The 25,678-nt window shown below is 40.8% G+C and overlaps 1 protein-coding gene across 11 annotated transcripts in view; it reads right to left on the reverse strand.

Moving 5' to 3' along the window:
- Positions 1-325: 325 nt before the first annotated feature.
- Positions 326-25,678, reverse strand: part of DDX6 (DEAD-box helicase 6) — a 45,925-nt gene continuing 20,572 nt past the window's right edge. For 4 of the 11 annotated variants that reach the window (XM_063636570.1, XM_055273397.2, XM_055273398.2 and 1 more), the window contains exons 5-14: positions 21,179-21,308; positions 18,226-18,372; positions 15,955-16,049; positions 12,372-12,494; positions 11,217-11,345; positions 9,618-9,734; positions 8,777-8,840; positions 7,895-7,996; positions 7,204-7,386; positions 326-4,605 (exon numbers count right to left, since the gene is read on the reverse strand). In XM_063636570.1, the coding sequence (XP_063492640.1) occupies positions 7,211-7,386; positions 7,895-7,996; positions 8,777-8,840; positions 9,618-9,734; positions 11,217-11,345; positions 12,372-12,494; positions 15,955-16,049; positions 18,226-18,372; positions 21,179-21,308 (1,083 nt within the window). In that variant the 3' untranslated portion in view covers positions 326-4,605; positions 7,204-7,210. The remainder of the gene's footprint in view (positions 4,606-7,203; positions 7,387-7,894; positions 7,997-8,776; positions 8,841-9,617; positions 9,735-11,216; positions 11,346-12,371; positions 12,495-15,954; positions 16,050-18,225; positions 18,373-21,178; positions 21,309-25,678) is intronic. The other 7 variants (XM_063636569.1, XM_063636568.1, XM_063636572.1 and 4 more) reach the window with 4 other exon arrangements.

Raw genomic sequence — 25,678 nt, forward strand, 5'->3', positions numbered from 1 at the left:
TTAGATGTAGCATACCTTGGTTTTGGGGGTATGTTCAGCTTTACATTTGAGAACAATTGTAGGAGGCGGTAATTACTGATCTATTTGGACATATTACGGACCACATCTACCCTCTTCCCAACCGATTATCTTGGTTCTCCATTTAGGCTGTGAAATCTGACAGCATGGTGGAACAGTATCTACAACAGATTAAGGGGCTCTGAATTCAACTGGGGTTCACAGGAATGATGGGTTGAGAAATGTCTGTTTCACAGTATGAATTACCTGAGCAAAATGCTCAAATGCCTATGCACACAGCTGCTACTAAGGACATACCACACACACATTTGGAGTTCCAGTGGGCTTTTATTGAGATAAATTAACAGAAACCAAGATTTTACCATATTTTTTGAACCTTATAAACTCAGCAGACTCTGGTCCATATATGTGTACATACAACATAACACATCCCAACAAAAACAGACCCCCCACTGGAACATCTGCCAATTAAGAGAAAGCCAATTTTCCCTTCCCCCGATGTTTCTGAAATTTTGAGTTCCCACTGTTCACTTCTCAGTGGAACTGGTCCCTTGTGGCTAGGGACACTGGAATTGTCTACCATTTTTACTGAACAAAAAATAATTTTTTTCCTGTTTCAAAAAAGGGAACAGTGACTTTGTTTTCTCCAGGCTCCCCTCCCCCACAACCAATGGTTAAAATACAGCAGGCTGTATCTTAATAACCCAGCCCTACCCCCTCCCTTGCCCAGCATTGTCTACTGGAGAATTTAAATACACTTCTGTTGGAATCTGTCAGCTGTGGAGGGGCAGAGTCCAGGTGCCAGGCTAGCTCCCTCTAACCTCATGAACTGTGACAACCTTTGGACACTTAACTCTTTACCCCAAAGATGAGTTTTTAGATCAGAAAGGAGAGTAGATTTTCTTTGGGAGTTTTAAAAAACTATCTTTAGAGATACAAAGTACAACTACAATCTCACAGAAGTCCACTAAAGTTCACCAAAAAGCTGACTTACTTCAGCTGTCATGAGGCCAATAATTTTGATAAAGGTATTTGGCAAGAAAATGATTCCACAATAACAAACTTAAAGATACCTAGAACGTTGAAAAAATAGCAAATTAAAATAAATGGCTTAATTCCCAAGAACTTATTTCATTTTTTTGTTACTCATCTAGGTGGTCAGGAGTGTGGCTAAAGGCAGTTTCTGATGAGGTTATGAGCTTCCAAAGTGTTTCTAAATCCTTAGTGCAGACACCCTCCCTTTTGGGGCAAAGTACCCTCCCTCCCACCCCTATTAAAAAAAAAATTAAAAAATTAAACCACGTCATCAGAATGAGATGTTTTGATTCCAACAATTTATACTCAAGGCTTTGTGCTGAGTTGTCATTTGAACCAAGCATGATGGTATCAAGCACAAAGTACGTGGCAACAGAAAGATGCTCCCATCTCATTCTGAAAACAAATACTGATAACCAAGCCCACCCTCCAACCCTTTGGGGCCAACCCATTTTATGCTGCTGGGACCAACTTGAAACAATTTAGAGGTATATTTAGGTTTCCCTCTCCCTTACTTCTGTGAAAGATCATTTTAGAATAAATGTATTCCATTCCTATGGGAAAGGCAAAACAGTATTTATCCCCATCAGAATATATGGAGAAAGAAAAAACAGGCCTAGAGGTGGCAAGGTGTGTAACAGTCCATAGCCCATTACACAACTATACAACCAAAGGCTAAACCATGAGTTGGCTGTAGTTTTAATATTAAAAATAGGGGGTGGTTCTCATCCAAATGAGCCACTGGAAAATATTATCATTACTTAAAAAAAAATACATATCCAATATTGGAAAGAATGTGAAAACAACTTCCAATAGTAACAATGCTTATTATGAGGGCCCAAAAAAGAAAAAAAGACCAGGCTTTGACCTAGTCCTTAGAGCATCTTTCCATTTAACAATTCCTATTCAAGAGTCAAGCACCAAAACTGGACAGCTGCCTCTACAAGACCGTGTCCAGTAGTGGTGTCCCAGATAGTTTAAGTGCCACTCCTCATTAGAGGCTATACTTCAGTAATACTTTCCATTTTAAGTCTGTGCTTTAAGAGGGACCCACAGGCATGTGGCACCAGGCAGTCTAAAGTTGGCGAAGGAGACTGCACTTTTTGTTTAGTCACCCACATGTTCTCTAGCGAGATACAAAATTGCATTTATACTCTTCTATATGAATGATCCCTCTTATCTCGCAAGAGGTGGGGGAGAAAGAGAGCTGCATCGGTACAAGGGCAAAATATTTTTGGTCAAAAGTTGACATCTTTTAAATTCCCTCTCCCACCCCGCCCTGGAAAAAAGTTACTTCCTTAATTAGGTTTTCTATTTAGTAACCAACATTGACTGGACAGAAAATATGAGGCTTGGGTTCCAAATAGATGAGCTTGCTCTTTTTTGGGTTTGTACCGTGCAGCTCTTGCTACAGTTGTTAAGGAGTTAGGGCTATGTCCCATCAGGAGGCATCTGTAGGATTTTGATCTCCAAGGAATTGTGGGTGAGGCACAAATAGTTTGCTCAGAAGTAGGCAGAGTCAAAAAAGCAACTTCAAGTAATTCCTTTGTCCAAAAGAGTTAAAACATTAAAGTATATGCAGGACTTATTTTGTAATATTTTAGGGTTTCGAAAAACAATAATATGGAAATCAGTTTTTTTTAATTTTGTTTTTTGCTTTTTCCCCCCTTTCCCGATGCCTCCTGATTGACCTAGTACACTGGGTTAAAAGGGAATTAAAAACATTAAAAAAAAAAAAAGTTCACTGGTTTTGATTCATCTCACTCCTTTTGCCTGGAGATCAGGCCAAACATCAAGCATGTTGGGAGGGGCACAATTTAAAGCAACACTATTGACTGTAAAGCATTTGCCAGCAATTTACAGTGCAAAATGACAGATAACAATTCTTGTCACAATGCAAGAGAATGGCAAGCAGCTTTCTGTAGCATGAAAGTTAACAGCTCTCAGGTTGCCCATTCCTGCAAGTTTATGTATCAAAGTGGGCAGAGGGCAACACATTTACACACTACAGAAAATGATCCACAGAAAATTAAGCTCCAGAACTGCTAACGTTACCAAAGCTGGTACTGGCTAATATTCTGAAATGCAAATCTGTGCTTTATATATATACTGCTCAACGACACTGCCAGTCAATACAATTCCTACACTGCAAGGTAGATTAATCTTTGCCCCCTGTTGCAGAGCTTGAAATATTTCTCAAACTTTCAGAAAGGGGGAAGAAGCAAAATCAGAGCTTCTCAAAATAAATCTTGAATTATCAATGTTTTGAAGCTTCCTTGCTCTCTCTGGTAAACCTACTCCAAAGGTACTAGGTGAGACAGTGTGGCAGCAAACAGTACACCCCAGATTTCTGGGCCCCTTTACTAACACAGGGTACCACAGAAATCTGCTCTCTACAGCAAGAAGCCAAAGTACTTTCTAGAATTTAGTGTTGCGTAAAACTGAGCCCCTCTCATCTTTAGCTGCTCCCATAATCACTCTAATCCCCTTAATCCCAGCAACCTTCATCCAAAAAAAAAATATATATATGTATATATATATATATATATATATATGAACCCAGAAAAAAAACTTATTTACAAAGTTTATACAACTATACACACCCAATTTTCTATGGGACACGCTTTGCCACAGAGGAAAGAGGGTCAAGGCTCTGACATGTCTACACATCAAGTGCCATACTACTACTGGAGGCGTATGTAAACCAGTCTTTAGTGTCTGCTATAGAGCACAAAGGCTTGTCATATGGCTCCTGCAATGATAGACTGCTCTTTCCTTTGGGAGCGATGTTTTTTATCTACTCAGCCCAGAAGAAATTTTTACTTGGGACTGTTTTTTTAAATACATGTATTTACAGTGCGGATGAACTGCAGTTGCATATCAACTCCTCCACAAAAAGAAAAATAAATGGTGTTTAACATTACTAGTAAGTTTCAACTTCTAGCCCTGGGCTCGAGTATTGGGTAGAAAGGGAAGAGACTTCAATCTGAAACCAAAATGAAAAGACATTTTTTAAAAGAAAAAGAAAAAAGGAAAGAGTTACTATTGTTGATTCCTCGGGCTGTGTCTAAAAGATGATATTCTGAATGGTCTCATAGCATAAGGCACTTCGCACAAATAAGTAATAAGCTCTTCAGGCTTAAAAAACGGATGAGTAATCAGGGAGAAGTTGAAATGCACTCGAGAGTCAGCTGTTGGAGAATTTTGAAATCATTGACAAGCTTGTGTGTTCATTAAGATTCTTCTCTTTTTAGGGTTTCTCTCTTCTTCTTTCTTTTCCTTCCTTGTCCCCTTTCCCCAGAAAACATTTTTTAAAAACCAGCAGTTAGTGCAACTAATGTTCAGTCAGCACACAGTGCAAACAAGTGGAACAAAAAAGGTATATTCCTTCTTAGCCTTTTTCTCACCAGTTAAAAAAAGAAAAAAAATGTCTGAGCTCTTTTAAGTCTTCATAGTTCCAAAATAAAAGATGAAAAACCCACAAAGAGAAGAGAATTCCCCCCAAAACGATGTGTCACAGATCCAAACGAGCCTTTTGTAGTTTGTCAAAGCCTACAGAAGAAGAGAATATAAAATTAACATTCTGAAAGCAACACAAACTAGAATACATAGGTTTTCACAATCCTCATCCCAAATGCTCTTTTCTAGTAGTTTCTACTGACCCTGTGCCTACTATAGAATCTACTGGTTATAGGATTAAATAATTTCTGGTAGGCAACCCTGAGATAGATTGGGGGCCTGAATGAATGTGAATATTCTGGTAGCAGGCAGCCCTCACTCATAACAATTAAATCGGGGGGAAAAAATTACACCTTACACAAACTGAATACTCTGCCAAAGTACTAGCAAATATTGGCTAGTTTTATGCTTGTCCAAGGGTTTGTGTTTGATGTTTAACTTAAGGAAAAAAGAGTAAAGAGTAATTTAAAAATTATTTAAGTAACAATTGGTTGGGTGAGGTGGCTCCCGCCAGTAATCTCAGCACTCTGGGAGGCTGAGGTGGGTGGATCACCTGAGGTCAGGAGTTTGAGACCAGCCTGGCCAACATGGTGAAACCTCGTCGCTATTTAAAAAAGAAAGAAAAAAATTTTTTAAGTAACATTAGGTTACTTAAATAGGTAAGATGTTCACCTCTAATTTGGAAACTATCCTTTGTCAAATCAGATTTTCTTTAGGAAATACTAAAACAACCTACCTTGCTTAAAGCTGAGCCTTGTTTCGTGCATTTCTAACTAGAGCCCAATAGTCATCAAAAGATGATAGAGGTTGGGCGTGGTGGCTCACACCTATAATCCCAGCACTCTGGGAGGCCAAGGTGGGAGGATCATTTGAACCTAGGAGTTTGAGACCAGCCAGGGCAACATAGTAAGACCCCATCTTAATTAAAAATAAGATGGGAAGACAGGTTGTCCAGGAAATCAGAGTGGGTATTTTATTTATTTATGTATTTGATGGAGTTTCACGCTTACTACCTAGGAAATCAGAGTGGGTTATTTATTTATGAGGCAGAATTTTGCTCTTACCTCCCAGGCTGGAGTGCAATGGCATGACCTCGGCTCACTGCAACCTCTGCCTCCCAGGTTCAAGAGATTCTCCTGCCTCAGCCTCCTGACTAGCTGGGATTACAGGCGCCCGCCACCACACCTGGCTAATTTTCTGTATCTTTAGTGGACACGGGGTTTCACCAGGTTGGCCAGGCTGGTCTTGAAGTCCTGATCTCAGGTAATCTACCCACCTCGGCCTTCCAAAGTGCAGGGATTACAGGCGTGAGCCCAAGTGGCTTTTTTTTTTTTTTTTTTTTGAGATGGAGTCTAGCTCTGTCACCCAGGCTGGAGTGCTGTGGTGCAATCTCGGCTCACTGTAACCTCTACCTCCTGGGTTCAAGTAATTCTCATGCCTCAGCCTCCTGAGTAGCTGGGACTACAGGTGCATGCCAACATGCCCAGCTAATTTTTGTATTTTTAGTAGAGATGGTGTTTCACCATGTTGGCAAGGATGGTCTCGATCTCTTGACCTCGTGATCCGCCCACCTCGGCCTCCCAAAGTATTGGGATTACAGGTGTGAGCCACCACACCCGGCCCAGAGTGGGTATTTTTAAAAGATGGCCATCCTCATAATCTGATTAAACATTTGGTAATAAGGTATTATGGATAGTTTTACCAGAGTGATTAATGTACTTACTAGAAATTAAGAGTAAATGCTAAAAACATTTTACATTTTCAGAAATGTAAATACTTTCATATTCAAAACTCCTGGCAATGCGGTGGCTCACACCTGTAATCCCAGCCTCCCTTTAGGAGGCTGAGGCGGGTAGATCACTTGAGGTCAGGAGTTCGAGACCAGCCTGGCCAACACGGTGAAACTCCAACTCTATTAAAAAATACAAAAATTAGCTGGGCATGGTGGAGCATGCCTGTAATTCCAGCTACTTGGGAGGCTGAGGCACAACAGAATCGCTTGAACCTGGGAGGCAGAGACTGCAGTGAGCCATGATTGTGCCACTGTACTCCAGCCTGAGCAACAGAGCAAGCCTATCTCAAAAAACAAAAACAACAAAAATTCCCTCCCCCACCCCACAAAACTGCCAAAAAAGGCCAGGCACAGTGGCTTGCGCCTATAACCCTAACACTTTGGGAAGCCAAGGCAGGAGGACTGCTGGAGTTCAGGAGTTCTAGACCAGCCTGGGCAACAAAGCAAGACCTTGTTTCTACCAAAAATTTAAAACATTAGGCAGGCATGGTGGCATGTGCCTACAGTTCCAGCTACTCAGGAGTCCAGGAGAACTAGGCTGCAGTGAGCTATGATTGCACCACTGCACTCCAGCCTGGATTACAGTGAGACCTTGTCTCAAAAAGAAAAACAAATTGCTGAAAAAGATTCTTTTTTGCTTTCATTATTTTAGGACTCTGAATTTAAGTACTGCTAATCTACCACATTACTCGGGAAGCTGCATTCAAGAACAACATTTACAGATTCTCGAGTTAGACTAGAACCTCCCATAAGAGATATTATTTACTGTCATTTATGCTAGTGGGTATTTTTACCCTTTAATACTATTATATATGGTGTGACATCAAATTTCCCCCAGGAAAGAAGATTTTGATTTCCTTCATTTAAAGGTTCCTCTTAGTTGTCTGTCAGGGACATACGTGCTTGTTAAGGTTTCTCATCTTCTACAGGCTCGCTGTGGTATTCTGCCACATACAGGCTCTTATCAATGTTGCTCGGAATAGGTTTAATTTCTGTTCCCAGCTGCTCCTCAATACTTTTCAGGTTGAAGCGATCATCATATGTGATCAAGTTGATGGCTAAGCCAAGATGACCAAAGCGACCTAAAAAAAATTTGTTTAAAAATTTTAATGAATAAAATATGAAAATCAATGCGAATTGTGCAAGTCAAGCAGTGGCAAAACCACACAGGTTTGATAATGATGTTCAGTGCCATTCTTAGTACGCAAAACAACTTCTTAATGGTCTTCAAACACAGGTTTCCCTACAACTTCAGGTTTCGCAGCCCAAAACAGTACTTTACCTTTCTCAAATGACAAAATGGCTGCTCATCTGTGTCAAAAACTGCCATAAAACACATACTAAACAATAGTCACAGACCATACCACCTAATGAGTAATGTTCATGTGTTAATTTCATCTCAAATTAAGCAGTTATTTTAACTTAATAAATGCTACAGAAGAATTAGAAATTAGTCTTAAATACCAAACAACTGAATTAGTGTTAATTCACTGTTCTCATAGCTACTCTATTTCACAAAGCAACAAAATTTAGTCATTACACATCTCAAAAAAGAACTTTTACCATGAATATCACCTCTTTTTTCCTCACCTGATCTTCCAATACGATGGAGATAGGTCTCTGCCAGCTTTGGGAAATCAAAGTTTATTACCACATTCACAGCTTGTATATCAATACCTCGGGTAAACAGATCTTAAAAAAAAAAAAAAAAAAAAATTTTCATTTTATCTTTCAATTTAGAAATGTCTCTCAGTACAATACTCTCTAACACATATTTCTAGCATAACCTAAGTTTATTAATTTAATTCAGTTATTCAAATGCATTTGCACATTACTGGCATTACCTTTCATAATCATATTATCATAAATAACTTTCTGCTCACAAGTTACTTTTTTCCAGTAATTGTAAGCAAGTGTTAAAAAATGTGTCTAAAAGATGCTGGGTGCACTCAAGCCTGTAATCTCAGCACTTTGGGAGGCCAAAGCAGGCGGATCACCTGAGGTCAGGAGTTCGAGACCAGCCTGGCCAACATGGTGAAACCCCTGTCTCTACCAAAAATACAAAAATTAGCTGGGCTAAGTGGTAGCGGGCGCCCACAATCCCAGCTACTTGGGAGGCTGAGGCAGGAGAATCACTTGAACCCAGGAGGTGGAGGTTTCAGAGAGCCAAGATCGCACCACTGCACTCCAGCCTGGGTGACAAAGACTCCATCTCAAAAAAAAAAAAAAACAAAAAAAAACAAAAAAAAAGACAGAGATGAGGTATGAGTGCCAGAGTAAGTCTTCTGAAGTTTCAGATATGGAACTCAGTATCAGGAGCTGACAAGAGTTCATTTTCAACTTCAGAAATCCTAAAAGTAGTGGTAGGGTCTGTCAGACTATGTCACTGGTTGCACTGTGTAATATGAACAGAGAAAGCAAAAAACAACTTGGGAGAAAAACACTGGGTAAAGGAAATACAAAAATACTTACCAGTGCAAACAAGATTGCGGCATAAGCCATTTCGGAAATCATGAAATACACGATTTCGATGTTCCTAGGAGAAAGCAAAGTATTCCATTTGATCAGCACTCATATACAGCCCCAAATTTCCCATAATTATTTCTCCTAGACAATCGGTTCTATCCAAAATCTGTTTATAAGTGATCCATGACATTAAGCTGCTTTCAAAACCAAATGAGTTTTGATCTCTTCGTCTACAGAAACTGTTGACTTACGAAATTTCATAATGTAGTTAACAAATTCTGAAATTTAGATATTGCATCTTTTTCTAAAGGCAAACAGTAAAGCAAAAAAGAAAAATCAGCCAGCTGAGGGGCCATATTTAAAAATCCAGAGCAGTGCCGTCCAGTAAAATTTCTGTAATACAGGAAATATTTGTGTCTGTACTTCCAATTCCAATAAAGTATCCAGTAGCAACAGGTGCCTGAACACTTGAAATGTGAATGTTATTGAGAAACTGATTTTTTATTTTAACTGATTTAAATTGCCACATGTGGCTAGTTACTGTATTAAACAGAGAAACATGGAAAGGAAGGGAAGAATAAAATTTTACATTTGTATCATGCCTGACAGCTTACAAAGTACTCATTTAAACATTTATCTTAATTTTCCTAACAACCTTGTAAGTTATGAATATGTACTATTATCCCCATTTTATTGCTAGAAAATTGAACCTGAGGGAGGTCAAAATGAAAGGTCCTTTGGCTACTAAGGAACAGTTTATTCTTAAACTCAGAACATTTAAAAGAACATTAAAACAAAATAAAGAGATTTCTTGTTAAATTTGTGCAAGTTCTAGTTTTATACTCACCTGCCTCATTTTAGCATGAATATAGAAGCAAGAATAACCCAGTTGAGAAATCTTCTTGGCTAGCAATTCAACTCGCTGAGAGGAGTTACAGAAAATGATCGACTGGTTTATCTGAAGCTGAACACAGAAAAAATAAGTATGAGAAAAATAAAAACCTTCATTTGGTTTGCCAAATCTTGAAAACACTAACCGGCAAACAAGAAACATTAACATGGTCTGAAACTTAGAATCTCATGATATGAGAGAGATGGTAAATTGTAAAAATTGTAAATAATAGATGGACGATAATAATATCTAAGATTTACTGTATTAGAGTATATTTCTTAAGGGCCACATAACTGTCAACAAGAGTAATACAATTGATTATCTGATTCCAAGTAGTTATGTTTTGTGTGTTTCCATTTAAGAATACTTTTTTTTTTTTTTTTTATGAAATGGAGTTTCACTCTTGTCCAGACTGGAGTGCAATGGTGCAATCTCAGCTCACTGCAACATCCGCCTCCTGGGTTCAAGTGATTCTCAGGCCTCAGCCTTCTGAGTAGCTGGGATTACAGACACCCACCACAATGCCTGGCTAATTTTCGTATTTTTAGTAGAGACGGCGTTTCAGCATGTTGGTCAGGCTGGTCTCGAACTCCTGACCTCAGGTGATCTGCCCACTTCGGCTTCCCAAAGTACTGGGATTATCGGTATGAGCCACTGTGCCCAGCCAAGAATACCTTCTTTAATATACTCACAACCAATGCCACTAGCACTGGGCAGCACTTCAGCACCATGTGTATGGGCCAAATAAAACCGTGAAATCAGCAACAAAAACTTGAAAAACATGGCACAGACTGTGAAAAGGACCCTTGTTCACAGTATGAGAGCTAAACAAGAGGACAGAGATTGCCTTCTTCAACCTCAGCTGGGAACGTGCATGTCAGGTGACTTAAACTCTTTGCCACACTGTACATGTCCACAAATGACTGCTAAACTGCCTTGAGTATTAATTCTGAAGTTACAAATAAATTCTAGTGACTAAGCAAATTCACAAATACAGAATATGTGAATAATGAGGATTAACTCTAGTTAAGGTCAAAGTAGTTCAGAAACTATTCATAAGTGTATCTGTGACTTGTTAATCATTTAGTATCAACTTTAGGTCAACAACTAAACCTGCCTTTTAGGAAACACTATGAATTATTTTTTAATCTTTTTTTTTTTCTTCTCGAGATGGAGTCTTGCTTTGTCGCCCAGAGCTGGAGTGCAATGGCGCAACGTTGGCTCACTGCAACCTCCACCTCCTGGGTTCAAGCAATTCTCCTGCCTCGGCCTCCCAAGTAGCTGGGATTACGGACACACGCCACCATGCCCAATTTTTTTGTATTTTGTAGTAGAGACGGGGTTTCACCATGTTGGCCAGCCTGGTCTCAAACTCCTGACATGATCTGCCTGCCTCAGCCTCCCAAAGTGCTGGGATTACAAGGCATGAGCCACCACGCCAAGCCAGAAACACTATGAACTTTTATACAGTGAAGATGGTGGGAAAATTGATGAAATCATCTGTTTTACTGGGACTCGAGAGGTAATATTCAACAGCAGAAGCCTACTTCTTACCCTGGAGAAAAGTGTGTTGAGGCAGTGTACTTTTTGGCGCTCAGTTACATATGCGTAGTACTGGGTTACTCCCTTCAGAGTTAGTTCCTCCATCAGGTTAATCTCATAGGGTTTCTGCAAATGGGAATTCTGAGGGGGGGGGGGGGGGGGGCGAAAAAAAGATGAATCTTCTTAAATGAAAGCAGAGTTCATCTCAAATTCAAAATATACCTTATACGTTTCTGTCTGATAAAACTCTTGCTGTAAGGGATGCAACTCTCTTCAAAACAAAATATATGATCTGTCATTACAGAATTTCTCCCCTGCCACCCTGAGACAGAATCTTGCTCTGTCACGCAGGCTGGAGTGTAGTGGCACAATCTCTGCTCCCTGCAACCTCCACCTCCCGGGTTCAAGTGATTCTCCTGCCTCAGCCTCCCGCGTACCTGGGAATGCAGGCACGCGCTGCCACGACAGACTAATTTTTGTATTTTTAGTAGAGACGGGGTTTCACCATGTTGCCCAGGGTGGTCTCAAACTCCTAACCTTGTGATCTGCCGCCTTGGCCCCCCAAAGTGCTGGGATTACTGGCATAAGCCACCACGACCGACCCGACAGAAATAAATTAAAATATAAGATCTCAAAAATACAGCTCAGTTACTACAGGTTGATTATTCCTTACCCAAAATGCTTAGGAACAGAAGTGTTTCAGGTTTTAAATTTTTTCTAATTTTGGAATATGTGTATTACACTTAGTGACTGAGCATCCTTAATTTGAAAATTCAAAATCCAAAGAACATTTCCTTTTAGCATCATGTTCGTGGCTCAAAAGGTTTCAAATTCTGCAGTATTTTGGATTTCAGTTTAGGATACTCAAGCTCTGTTTTGTATATAGAATAATACTGGAATCAATTCAGCTAGCACCAATGGCTATGTCTTCATGACACCAAAAACTAAGTGGAAGATGAGGAATTTAATTAAGTTACTATTATAATCTTCTTAAAAAGTCGGTTAATGTATGTAAAACAAATCTTTAATTGATCAACTGAAGAAAGGGCCAAAGCCTTGAAATAATTAGCATAAAGTATATTCACAGATATGAAGATGTAATTACAAATAAAAGCATACTCATAGGTCATAGGATGGCACTGATTCCAAGTACAGATTTATACTCACCATGAACTTCTGTACACTAAGAGGGAAAGTAGCTGAATATAGTAAAATCTGCCTGTTTTTAGGTAGCGTGAGAATAATATCCTCCATTATCTGCACAAAATCCTGTGACAGCAACTTATCTGCCTGCAGTAGAAAGAAAAGACAATTTTAAAAACAATAAAATAATGTCTAAGGTCTTTGGTTATGTCCAAGGTCTTTGGTTAATACATGGTCAAAGAATAAGGCATCATCCAACAAAAGCATCCATGAAATGTTCCTGGTAGAAAACAATAAATCCTCTCCAACACTGCAGAGAGTCAAATATGCAGAAGGGGGCAAAATCTATAAATCCCAACTTCCAGGGGAAAAAAAAAATCTATACTACACAGATAACCTCCCCCACTTTCTGTAACAGAATTTATTTATTTTTAGAGACAGTATTTCACTCTGTCACCCAGCTGGAGTGCAGTGGCATAATCATAGCTCACTGCAGCCTGAACCTCCTGGGCTCAAGTGATCCTCTTGCCTGAACCTACTGAATAGCTAGGACTACAGGCACATACCTCCATGTCCAGCTCCACAACAGAATTTTAATGTGATGATTCTCATTAAAGAGGTAGTATGGTGTAGTGTTTAAAAGTACAGGTTCTGGCCAGGCGCAGTGGCTCACGCCTGTAATCCCAGCACTTTGGGAGGCCCAGGCGGGAGAATCACGAGGTCAAGAGTTCGAGACCAGTCTGACCAACATGGTGAAACCCCGTCTCTACTAAAAATACAAAAATTAGATGGACGTGGTGGTGCGCACCTATAATCCCAGGTACTCGGGAGGCTGGGGCAGGAGAATCGCTTGAACTTGGGAGGCGGAGGTTGCAGTGAGCCAAGATCACACCACTGCACTCCAGCCTAGGCGACAACAGGGCAAGACTACTCCGTCTCAAAAAAAAAAAAAAAAAGTACAGGTTCTGAGGCCAGGTGTGGTGGCTCACACCTGTAATCCCAGCACTTTGGGAGGCCCAGGCGGGCGGATCACCTGAGGTCAGGAGTTCAAGACAAGACTGGCTGATATGGTGAAACCCTGTCTCTACTAAAAATACAAAAATTAGCTGTGCACAGTGGCAAGCGCCTGTAATTCCAGCTCCTCGGGAGGCTGAGGCAGAAGAATTGCTTGAACCTGGGAGGTGGAGGTTGCAGTGAGCTGAGATTGCACCACTGCACTCCAGCCTGGGCAACAGAACGAGACTCTGTCTCAAAAAAACAAAACAAAACAAAACAAAACAAAACAGGTTCTGGAGCTAAACTGCCAGGTTGAAATCTTGCCTCCTTCATTTCTTAGCTGTGTGGGAATATTACAGAACTACTCTTACTTCAGTTTCCACAACTCTAAAATTGTAAAACTATTAAAATTTGGATATTTACATAATGTAGTAACTACTTTACCGGGATTTGGAAAAAACTTGGCTAAGGCCAGGTGTGGTGGCTCACGCCTGTAATCCCAGTACTCTGGGAGGCTGAGGCGGGCAGATCACTTGAGGTCAGGAGTTCGAGACCAGCCTGACCATGGAGAAACCCTGTCTCTGCTCAAAGTACAAAATTAGCCCGGCATGGGGGCACATGCCTGTAATCCCACCTACTCGGGAGGCTGAGGCAGGAGAATCGCTTGAACTCGGGAGGTGGAGGTTGCGGTGAGCTGAGATCACACCACTGCACTCCAACCTGGGCAACGAGACTCTGTCTCAAAAAAAAAAAAAAAAAAACAAAAATCAAAACAAAAAAGAAAAAACTTGGCTTTCAAGTTATCCAGCCACTCCTCTTCTTAAAAATTAAACCTAAACTCTGGCATCTGTAAGAAAAAGACAAAAAGCTGAATTCCTATGAATGCCTATTTACTGCATCTGAAGTATAAAACATATTTTATAAGCAAATTAAAAGTTGGATGTCTACATACTATAGTAACTACTTGACAGGATACCTACCTTATAGGTTCCTTGTAAAAATTAAATGAAAAAAACAAAAACATGTAAAGCACTTAGTGCTGGTACCCAGTGATTAATAAATGTTATCTCTCATTACTTAAAGATAAAAGCCTGATGTGAATTAAATGTTACCTAAAACACAAACCAGGCTGGGGGTAGGGTGGCTCATGCCTGTAATCCCAGCAATTTGGGAGGCCAAGGCAGGAAGATCACCTGAGGTCACGAGTTTGAGACTAGCCTGGCCAACAGGGCAAAACCTCGCCTCTACTAAAAATACAAGAATTAGCCAAGCGTGGGTGGTACGTAATTGTAATCTCAGCTACTCAGGAGGCTGAGGCATGAGAATCACTTGAAGCGGGGAGGCAGAGGTTGTAGTGAGCCGAGATCACACCAATACACTCCAGTCTGGGTGACAGAGTGAGTCTGTCTCAAAAAAATTAAAAAAATAAATAAATAAAACACAAACCAAATGTGAAAATAACCTCATGTCAAAACGTTAACAACGCTGATACACTATAGATCCTCCTTGACTTACAATGGGATTATGTTCTGATAAATTCATCCTAAGTTGAAAATATTACCCAAACCTACTGAACATCATCGCTTAGCCTAGCCTTTAAACATGCTCCACTTACCTTAGCTTACAGTTGGGCAAAATCACCTGACAACACCATATACTGTAGAGTATCGGCTGTCTGCCCTCAATCATCATGTGGCTGACTGGGAGCTGCAGTTTGCTGCTGATGCCCAGCATCATGGGAATATCATATAGCATATTACTAACCAGGAAAAATATCAATCTTAAAAATTCAGGCCGGGAGCGGTGGCTCACGCTTGTGATCCCAGCACTTTGAGAGGCCGAGACGGGCGGATCACGAGGTCAGGAGATCGAGACCACGGTGAAACCCCGTCTCTACTAAAAAATACAAAAAATTAGCCGGGCGTCATGGCTAACTCGGAGAGGCTGAGGCAGGAGAATGGCATGAACCCGGGAGGCGGAGCTTGCAGTGAGCCGAGATTGCGCCACTGCACTCCAGCCTGGGCGACAGAGCGAGACTCTCTCCCCAAAAAAAAAAAAAAAATTCAAAGTACGGTTTCTAATGAAAGCTTATCACTTCCACTGAAAAACTGTAAAATGAACCATAGTAAGTCAGGGACCATCTCTACATGTACAAAACATGGCTAGATCCCAGGACTACAGATTTTAATAAGTTTTTAAAACGCATTTATAACATGGTGAGATAATACACGTAAGAGAGATTAAAAACCAAACAGTACAAAGTAGTATGCACAAAATTAGAAGAGACAATATATGTTATATGCTTTTAAAAATTAATCACAGAGCAGAAAGAGACTTAGAATAAATTTGGCTTTGAGGTTATTCACTCCTCTACTAAAAAATTAAAACCTAATGTCTGCTATCTCTAAGAAAAAGACAAAATGCTGAATTCCAATGAATGTCTATAATCTACTCCCTCTAACGGGTAAAACACATTTTATAAGCCAATTAATTTAAACTGATTGTGTTTATTAGATCATAAACACAAGCAGCTTTTGCTTCATTCACTGGCAGTTATAAGCAAAGCACAGAAAAGTACAGAATAGTATAATGCCAAATGAAGAGATATTACCTCATCCAATACTATCATCTGGACATGATCAACCTTTGCTACTCCTTTCTTAATAAGATCCAGGATTCTCCCAGGGGTAGCAATCACCACGTGCACTATGCAAGATTTAGAAAACATATATTCTCATTAATTTTAATTTGAGCAAAGAGGATATTGTAAAGGTTTATCATATTACAGTCCTGAGTTGCTTAATGATAATTCTGAGAAATGTATTACTATGTGATGGTATAGCCTACTCCATTGTATAGCTCCATTATAATCTTATGGGAACACCGACATACGTGCAGTCCATCATGGACCAAAACATTGTTACGCAGCAAATGACTATCTTTTATTAGAAACACTAGGCCGGGTGCAGTGGCTTATCCCTGTAATCCCAGTACTTTGGGAGGCCGAGGTGGGTGGATCACATGAGGTCAGGAGTTCGAGACCAGCCTGGCCAACACGGTGAAACCCTGTCTCTACTAAAAATACAAAAATTAGCTGGGTGTGGTGGTGGGAGCCTGTAATCCCAGCTACTTGGGAGGCTGAGGCAGGAGAATCACTTGAACCCAGGAGGCAGAGGTTGCAGTGAGCCGAGATCACGCCACTGCACTCCAGCTGGGGCAACAGAGTAGGACTGTGTCTCAAATTAAAAAACAAAAAAACAAAAAAACAAAAAAACAAAAAAAAAACACATTGTGTTATAGAGGTGGGAATAACACAAAAAGGCACAAAGATGTGTTTTAGGATAAAGACTTCCATTTCACCGCAGGATGCTTAAAAAATATTTGTTTCAGATTGGGTGGGGTACAGCTTCCCAAATCACCTGCTTTCAAAAGGAGGCATACTTTCTTGTCTTAGGATAATTCCCAATTAATAACAGAAGGCACACCAGACTTCTGATATAAGAGCAATGCCTCTAATCTAGAGCAGTGAGCCGAGTATTGTTAAAAGGATCAAACAAGATAATTTTTAAAAAACCTATGCAATACAAAGAATGTATCACATAATTATCATATATGGTATTCTAACTAAAATCTAGATATAATTTTATATGAGTGATCTCATTCTTGCTGTTTTGTTACCTTTTTCCACTCAGCAATGTATCATGAAACCTCTTCATGAAAATGAATACAGGTCAACTTTACTCTTTAATGACTATGTAGAATCCTATTCAGACTATACCTTAATGTATTTAATTTAGCCAATCTCCTTCTAAGTTGGTCCAATTTTTCAGCACGACAAACCACCCCATAGCAAACAACTTTGTACATGCAGCCCTGCATTTACCCAATTTTTTTCTTCAGGAAAGATTCTTTTATTTATTTATTTATTTATTTTGAGGAGTTTTGCTCTTGTTGCCCAGGCTGGAGTGCAATGGCACGATCTCGGCTCACCACAACCTCTGCCTCCCGGGTTCAAGCGATTCTCCTGCCTCAGTCCCCCGAGAAGCTGGGATTACAGGCACGCACCACCACGCCTGGCTAATTTTGTATTTTTAGTAGAGATGAGGTTTCTCCATGTTAGTCAGGCTGGTCTCGAACTCCCAACCTCAGGTGATCCGCCCACCTCGGCCTCCCAAAGTGCTGGGATTACAGGCGTGAGCCACTGTGCCCGGCCAAGATTCTTAAAAATATACATTTATGGCCGGGCACGGTGGCTCACGAGGTCAGGAGATCGAAACCATCCTGGCTAATATGGTAAAACCCCATCTCTACTAAAAATACAAAAAATTAGCCTGGTGTGGTGGCGGGAGCCTGTAATCCCAGCTACTCAGGAGGCTGAGGCAGGAGAATAGCATGAACCCGGGAGCCGGAGCTTGCAGTGAGTCGAGATTGCGCCTCTGCACTCCAGCCTGGGCAAAAGAGCAAGACTCCATCTCCAAACAAAACAAAACAAAACAAAACACACACACACACATTATATATACATTTATAATTTTAAAATATACTCCCAAATGGCCCATGACAGAGATGTAAGTTTACACCCCCACGTTTACAATATAGCCTATTTGTCCACAAACTCACATTATCATCTACTAATACTTTTAGCTTTACCAATTAAACAGGTACAATTACTATAAACTTGCTGTTTTACAACTACTAACAAAGTCAAATATTGTTTTCAATTATGGTAAATTTGTCTTTTTCTCTTGAACGCAGTGGTTTTTTTTTTTTTTTACTGCAGTATTTCTGTTCCTTAATTCTTAAAAACAATTTTTAATAATTTACTGAAACACTTGTGACTAAAATTAGAGAGCTACACTACCTTTTAGTAATCATTTCTTACCTGTATCATCAAGCCTCATTATGTCATCTCGTAAATTGGTTCCTCCTGTGGTTGCCATCACTTTGGCCCCTCCCATGTGTTTGCTGACCTGGATGCAAATTTGACTGACCTGTAGAGCAAGTTCTCTAGTGGGAACAATCACCATTGCTGAAACAATATCAAGAAACATATGAGAAAATATGGGGTGAGGTGGGAGAACATGCTATAGATCTTATTTACAAAATTTAAGAAGCTATAGAAATACTGCCCCTTATGACGCAGTGGCTCACGCCTGTAATCCCAGCACTCTGGGAGGCCAAGGTGGGTAGATCACCTGAGGTCAGGAGTTCAAGAGCAGCCTGACCAACATGGTGAAACACCATCTCTACTAAAAATACAAAAATTATCCAGGCGTGGTGGCACAAACCTGTAGTCCCACCTACTCGGGAGGCTGAGGCAGGAGAATCACTTGGACCCGGAGGTGGAGGCTGTAGTGAGGCAAGACTGCGCCACTGCACTCCAGCCTGGGTGACAGAGTGAGACTCAGTCTCCAAAAAAAAAAAAGGCCAGGCGCGGTGGCTCACACCTACCTATAATCCCAGCACTTTGGGAGGCCAAGGTGGGTGGATTACCTGAGGCCAGGAGTTTGAGACCAGCCTGACCCTGTCTCTACTAAAAATACAAAATTAGCTGGGCGTGGTGGCACATGCCTGTAATCCCAGCTACTTGGGAGGCTGAGGCAGGAGAATCGCTTGAACCCGAGAGGCAGAGGTTGTGGTGAGCCGAGATCGTGCCATTGCACTCCAGCGTGGGCAACAAGAGCGAAACTCCATCTCAAATAAATAAAAAAAAAAAAGAAACACTGCCCCTTATAATCTAGATACCGAGATGTATTAAAAAATTGGGCTGAGCAGCACAGTGAGTAATTCACGCCTGGAATCCCAGCACTTTTGGAGGCTGAGGCGAGAGGATCATTTGAGCTCAGGAGTTTGAGACCAGCCTGGGCAACATAGCAAGACCCCATCTCTACTAAAAAAATCAAAAAAATTAGCTGGGAATGGTGGCATGTGCCTAGCTTCTCGGGAGGCTGAGGCAGGAGGATCACATCAGCCTGGGAGATTAGGACTGCATTAAGCTATGATCATGACACCACACTCCAGAATGGGTGACAGAGCAAGACTCTGTCTCCCCCACCAAAAAAATTAAGAAATAAAAATAAAAAGTTGAATCATTACAGGCCTCACAGGACATTATGAAAATTCAAATAGACGAATCTCTTTACAAAAAGAGAACCCATTATAGTGTCACAGATTTAGACTCTCCCTCAGCAATACTATCATATAAATATTAAACTCTTCTTTTTTTTTTGAGATGGAGTCTTGCTCTGTTGTCCAGGCTGAGGTGCAGTGACCGCCATCTCAGCTCACTGCAACCTCCGCCTCCCAGGTTCAAGCAATTCTCCTGCCTCAGCCTACTGAGTAACCGCCACCACATCCAGCTAATTTTTTGTATTTTTAGTAGAGACGGGGTTTCATCATGTTGGCCTGGCTGGTCTCAAACTCCTGACCTCAAGCAATCCTCCTGCCTTGGCCTCCCAAAGTGCTGGGATTACAGGTATGAGTCACTGCACCCAGCCTTCTGCTGCTGCTGCTTCTTTGTTTTGAGACAGAGCCTCGTTCTGTTGCCCAGGCTGGAGTGCAGTGGCACGATCTTGGCTCACTGCAACCTCCACTTCCCAGGTTCAAGCAATTCTCCTGCCTCAGCCTCCTGAGTAGCTGGGACTACAGGAACATGCCACCACACCCAGCTAATTTTTTTATTTTTAGTAGCGACAGGGTTTCACCATGTTAGCGAGGCTGGTCTTGAACTCCTGACCTCAGGTGATCTGCCTTGCCTCGGCCTCCCGAAGTGCTGGGATTACAGGCATGAGCCACCATACCCAGCCAATACCCTTCTTAATTACAAACTTACAGCATGTTGAGTTGGCAACTATTAGCTCAAAGTTTATTAACTTAATATTTCTAAAAGCCCCAACTATAGTTGAGTCAGATTCACTGTGTAAAATACCTAAGTAGGAAACTTCTGCTACCTAGGCTCTATTTACATCATATGAAAGTGGGCAGAAACAATAATTACAGATCAAGAAAGCTAAAAATGTAAAGTTTCAGAGGTGAAATCTTAATTCCATTAACTTACATTGAATATAACTATGAAAACTGTTTATTCCCCACTGCCTAGGCTCTTAAAATCCAAGAACCCACGGCCTTTAAACAGAAGTTCATGTTTCTACAAGGAATTCTGCTAACACTTATCTGCCACAAGAAACAGTTCCATAGTTTATAAGTAGCAATGTCAACTAATTTAACTTCTCATCATCTCAGCCGTCTTTTTTTTTTGGGTTAAGAGTCTCACTCTGTCACCCAGGCTGGAGTGCAGTGGCACAATCTTGGCTCAGTGCAACCTCCACCTACTGGGTTCAAGTGACTCTCATGCCTCAGACTTCTGAGTAGCTGGGATTACAGGTGTGCGCCACCATGCCCAGCTAATTTTTGCATTTTTAGTAGAGACAGGGTTTCGAAATGTTGGCCAGGCTGGTCTTAAATATCTGGCCTCAGGTGATCCACCCACTTTGACCTCCCAAAGTGCTGGGATTACAGGCTGTGAGGCACCATGCCCAGCCTCAGCTTTCCTACCTATAGGGCACTAATACTTATTTTTCCTGTCTCACTGGAATGCTGTCAAAAGTGTGTATCATATAAAAATACTCTTAAAACTAGAAATCTCTAAAAAGCTGGGAATCATTTTTAAAAGACCATCATCAGGCTAAAAAAAAAAAAAAAAGAAAAACCTGAAAAGAAAGAATACAAATTTTAGACAATGTAAATTCTGACTAAAAAAAGGAGTATCTTCTACACATAGCTCCAAGGCTGAAACTCCCATTTTTAGTTTAAAAACAAACTTTTATTCAACTAACCTTGTATATTGTCCTTCTTCAGGTCTAGCCGTTCAAGTAAGGGAATGAGGTAGGCACCGCTCTTGCCTGTTCCATTTTTTGCTCTAGCTAAGATATCCCTACCAGATAAAGCAATGGGAATGCTCTCCTCCTAAAAGAGATAAGACAATACAAAATTACTTCTGAATTTAGTACACAAGCAAATTCCTCTCTGAAATACACTTCGGTATTGCTTTAAGTATCCTACATGTGAATTCTACATGAATAGCAGAGATTCAAGTAAATCAGCAGGACCAGTCAACATCAACATCATTATGAACCAATATTTACCAGAACTGCTCACAGAATTTTAAATTGTAACCCAATGTCATAAAAACTGTGTTATGTGTGTGTCTGAAGAAAACAACAAAGAAAATGGAGGAACTCAGGCTGACCCATAAATAGCACTTGAAAACACAGACAAAACAAAAGCAAAGCCTCGTTCAAATAAAAATTGGAAAAAAGGCCAGGCACAGCAGCTCATGCCTGTAGTCCCAGCACGTTGGGAGGCAGAAGTGGGGGGGATCGCTTGAGCCTAGGAGTTCAACACCAGCCCGGGCAACTGGGCAACATGGAAAAACCCCCTCTACCTAAATTACAGAAAGTAGCTGGGTGTGGTGGTGTGTGTCTGTAACCCTTGAGAGGCTGAGCCAGGAGGTCAAGGGTGAAGTGAGCCATGATTGCACCACTGTACCCCAGCATGAAAGAGACCTTGTCTCGTCAAAAAAAAAAAAAAAAAAAAAAAAAAAAAAAAAAAAAAAGGCGGGGAGGCTAGACACAGTGGCTCACATTTGTAATCCCAACATTATGGGAGGCCAAAGCAAAAGGATCACTTCAGCCCAGGAACTTGAGACCAGCTTAGACAAGACGGCGAGACCCCATCTCTACAAAAATGTTTGAAGGAAAAAGCAAAAACAATTCCAAGGTAAGACTATACATATTTTGAGACTAGCAAACCAATTTGACCACAGTGAAAAATTGTAGCTTGGACACCTCATCCCTGCAACAAAACACGAATAGGCTGGGAAAGTTTAACCTCAGGTCGTATTAGTCATTTATTTATATAATAAGTAAATCTCCAATGTCTGTCTCACAGCCTACTTCTCTGTTCTGAAATGTGCTCTCTACTGAGGGTTCAATTCTATTGCAGTTACCTCAAATACGGTCACATCGCTAAAGGTGACCTCTCATTTTAATATTTGGCTTACTTTGTTACCTATTTTGCAAATAATAACAGTAGTTCATACTAACTTAAATTTCCCAAACAGCAAAGGATTCCCAAAAGTTACTGAAAAATAAATAGACATACACAAAGAGAGGTCAGGAGTTCAAGAACAGCCTGAGCAACATGGCAAGCACCCCCCCAACAAAAACAAAAGAAACAACAACAAACTATAAAATACAATAGATCGTTGAAAAAGCTCAACTAGTTAAAATTGTTAAAAGGAAATTATGTGGAATTTTTTTTTTTTTTTGAGACGGAGTCTTGCTCTGTCGCCCAGGCTGGAGTGCAGTGGCGCAATCTCGGCTCACTGCAAGCTCTGGCTCCCGGGTTCACACCATTCTCCTGCCTCAGCTTCTTGAGTAGCTGGGAATACAGGTGCCCGCCACCACACATGACTAATTTTTTTTTTCTATTTTTAGTAGAGACGGGGTTTCACCGTGTTAGCCAGGATGGTCTTGATCTCCTGACCTCGTGATCCGCCCGTCTCGGCCTCCCAAAGTGCTGGGATTACAGGCGTGAGCCACTGCGCCCGGCCATGATGTGGAATTTTAATTTTTTTTTTTTTTTTTTTTGAGATAGAGTTTCGCTCTTGTCACTCAAGCTAGAGTACAATGGTGCGATCTTGGCTCACTGCAACCTTCGCCTCCTGGTTCAAGCAATTCTCCTGCCTCAGCCTCCCGAGCAGCTTAAAGGTGTGTACCACCACGCCCAGCTAATTCTTGTATTTTTAGTAGAGATGGGGTGTTTCACCATGTTGGCCAGGCTGGTCTTGAACTCCTGACCTCAGATGATCCACCGACCTCGGCCTCCCAAAGTGTTGGGATTACAGGCATGAGCCACCGCGTCTGGCCTGAATTTTTAATTTCTAAAACTAAGACACTAGGAACCAAATTCACAGTCACTGACATTTGTCCCTTCTATGCCTGGGCTGTTGACAAATAAAACAAAACAAAACAAAAACAGCTTTAGCCCTTTAAAGCTGCTATTGGTAAAAATGACTAAATAAGCAGGATGACTTCCATCTCCCATGACAACACTCTTTCTACCTAGAGCTCCAATCACAGGATATAAATGGGTTCCATATGGTCAGAACAACACAGCTGCCAGAACAACTGTGAAAATAATGTTGTTGGCTGGGCACGATGGCTCATGTCTGTAATCCCAGCACTTTGGGAGGCTGAGGTAGGCAGATCACCTGAGGTCCAGGAGTTCGATACCAGCCTGGTCAACATGGTGAAACCCTGTCTCTGCTAAAAATACAAAAATTGTCATGGTGCGCATCTGTAGTCCCAGCTACTGGGGAGCCTGAGGCAGGAGAATCGCTTGAGCCCAGGAGGAGGAGGTTGCAGTGAGCCAAGATTGCGCCACTGCACTCCAGCCTGGGCAATGGAGCAAGACTCCATCTCACAAAAAGAAAAGAAAAGAAAAGAAAATATTGTTGTCTTGTTCTTACAGCCAGCATTAAAGACTCTGCTTATTAAGGTAAAGCAAACAAAGAAGAAAACCTTGGCTTTAACCCTTTGGTCTTAAATTTCTTCCCTCCTTATCACAGATAAGTCAACCATTATATCCAGTTGTTCCAGAGGCTCCCATTACCCTGTCACCTCAGGTTTTCTCTTTTGTGGTTCTGTGGTGCCAGTAGTCTGTAGTTTTTAACAGGCTGCCTGCACACTACTCAGTTTTACAGTATTGAAAAAGGTAAGATAGGTGGTCTCTGATGGTCTCATAATGACTTGCTGGGTCAGGTTCTTTAAAGCGTAAACCTTTTTTTCAATCAAGTGAGGCAGAACAGAATTAGACTGGAGGTATCCTAATTCTCCTTTTTAGTTCATCTTTTGACTGACTTGATTAAGGCCATTGACCTATTCCTTTGCCCTCTTTGACAGGGATCATACCCTACAAAAACTGTTCAAGGATAAAGCTTTAACAAAGTACATATGATAGACTGTAAGTTAAGACACCCTGATATTTTGCCCTATATGATTAGCAGTCAGTGAATTCAGCACATCCACACTACCTCTTACCAGTGTTTCTCAGGAAGATTAGGAAATAATGAAAAGCAAGAGAATTCAAGTCAAGTTCAGAAAGCTACGAAACACAAGAGGAAATTATGAGGAACTGCCAGGGAGAAGGTAAAGGAGGAAGGAAACAAAAACTTTTTTTAAAACTTACTATGTGCTGAGTACAACTTTCAAGTTAGGTACTTTGTTTTACAACTGACAAAATGGATCCTAAACAGGATTAGTTTGCCCAAGATCACAAAGCAAGAAATGCTTTAGCCAGTATTTGAACTTAGATCTGCACATAATATGTAGGCAAGAAAGTGGAGAAAATGGAACTCTCATACACTGCTAGTGGGAATGTACAGCCATGCTGGAAACCAGCCTTGCAGTCCTCAAAAGGTTACAAAGAGTTACCATATGAACTAGCAATTCTAGGTATACAGCGAAGAGAAATAAAAACATCTCCACACAAAAACCTGCACCTGAATTTTCATAGCAGCATTATCCTTAATAGCCAGTTTCTTCTATGTATTTTTTTAATAATAGTACAAACTTTATTCATAAATAAAACTTCATAAGGTTAAAGCAGGGGCAGTTCCTATTTTAAAAAGGGAACAGGGGAACGCAGCCTGCTATTTTATTTAAAATCACAAGTTAGGTTTTTCAGACGGGTAACAGTTGAGATCATTAAATTCCCTTCCTACTTCTCAGATTTTCACAAAATAGCACATTAAATCCTCAGTCCTTGGAAAACAACCCCAAATGTCTACCAACTGATGACTGGATAAATCAGAAGTAGTAGAGCCATACAATAAAATATTATTCAGCAAAAAGGAATGGAACATTGATACATGCTACAGCACAGATGAACTCGGAAAACATTATGCTAAGTCAAAGAAGCCAGTCACAAAAAAACCACATACTATAGGATTCTATTTATATGACATGTCCAGACTAGGCAAAGCTAGAATGACAGAAAGTATACCAGTGGTTGCCTAGGGGTGGGGGAAAATGAGGTGTGACTGCTAAAAGGGTTACTTTTGTGGGACTGATCAAAATGTTCTAAAATTTATTGTGGTAATGGTTGCACAACTCTAAATGCACTAAAGAGCATTAAATTGTATACTTTTGATGTGTGATGTCATTTATATCTCAATAAAGCTATTACCCCAAAAAAACAAAACCCCAGAAAACCAACCCCACAAGCTTAGGGCTGACATCTGCCACCGTAGGTCTCCAAGTTCACATTCATTG

Source organism: Symphalangus syndactylus, chromosome 3 (genome assembly GCF_028878055.3).
Source record: "Symphalangus syndactylus isolate Jambi chromosome 3, NHGRI_mSymSyn1-v2.1_pri, whole genome shotgun sequence".
In the NCBI taxonomy this organism is placed as follows: domain Eukaryota; kingdom Metazoa; phylum Chordata; class Mammalia; order Primates; family Hylobatidae; genus Symphalangus; species Symphalangus syndactylus.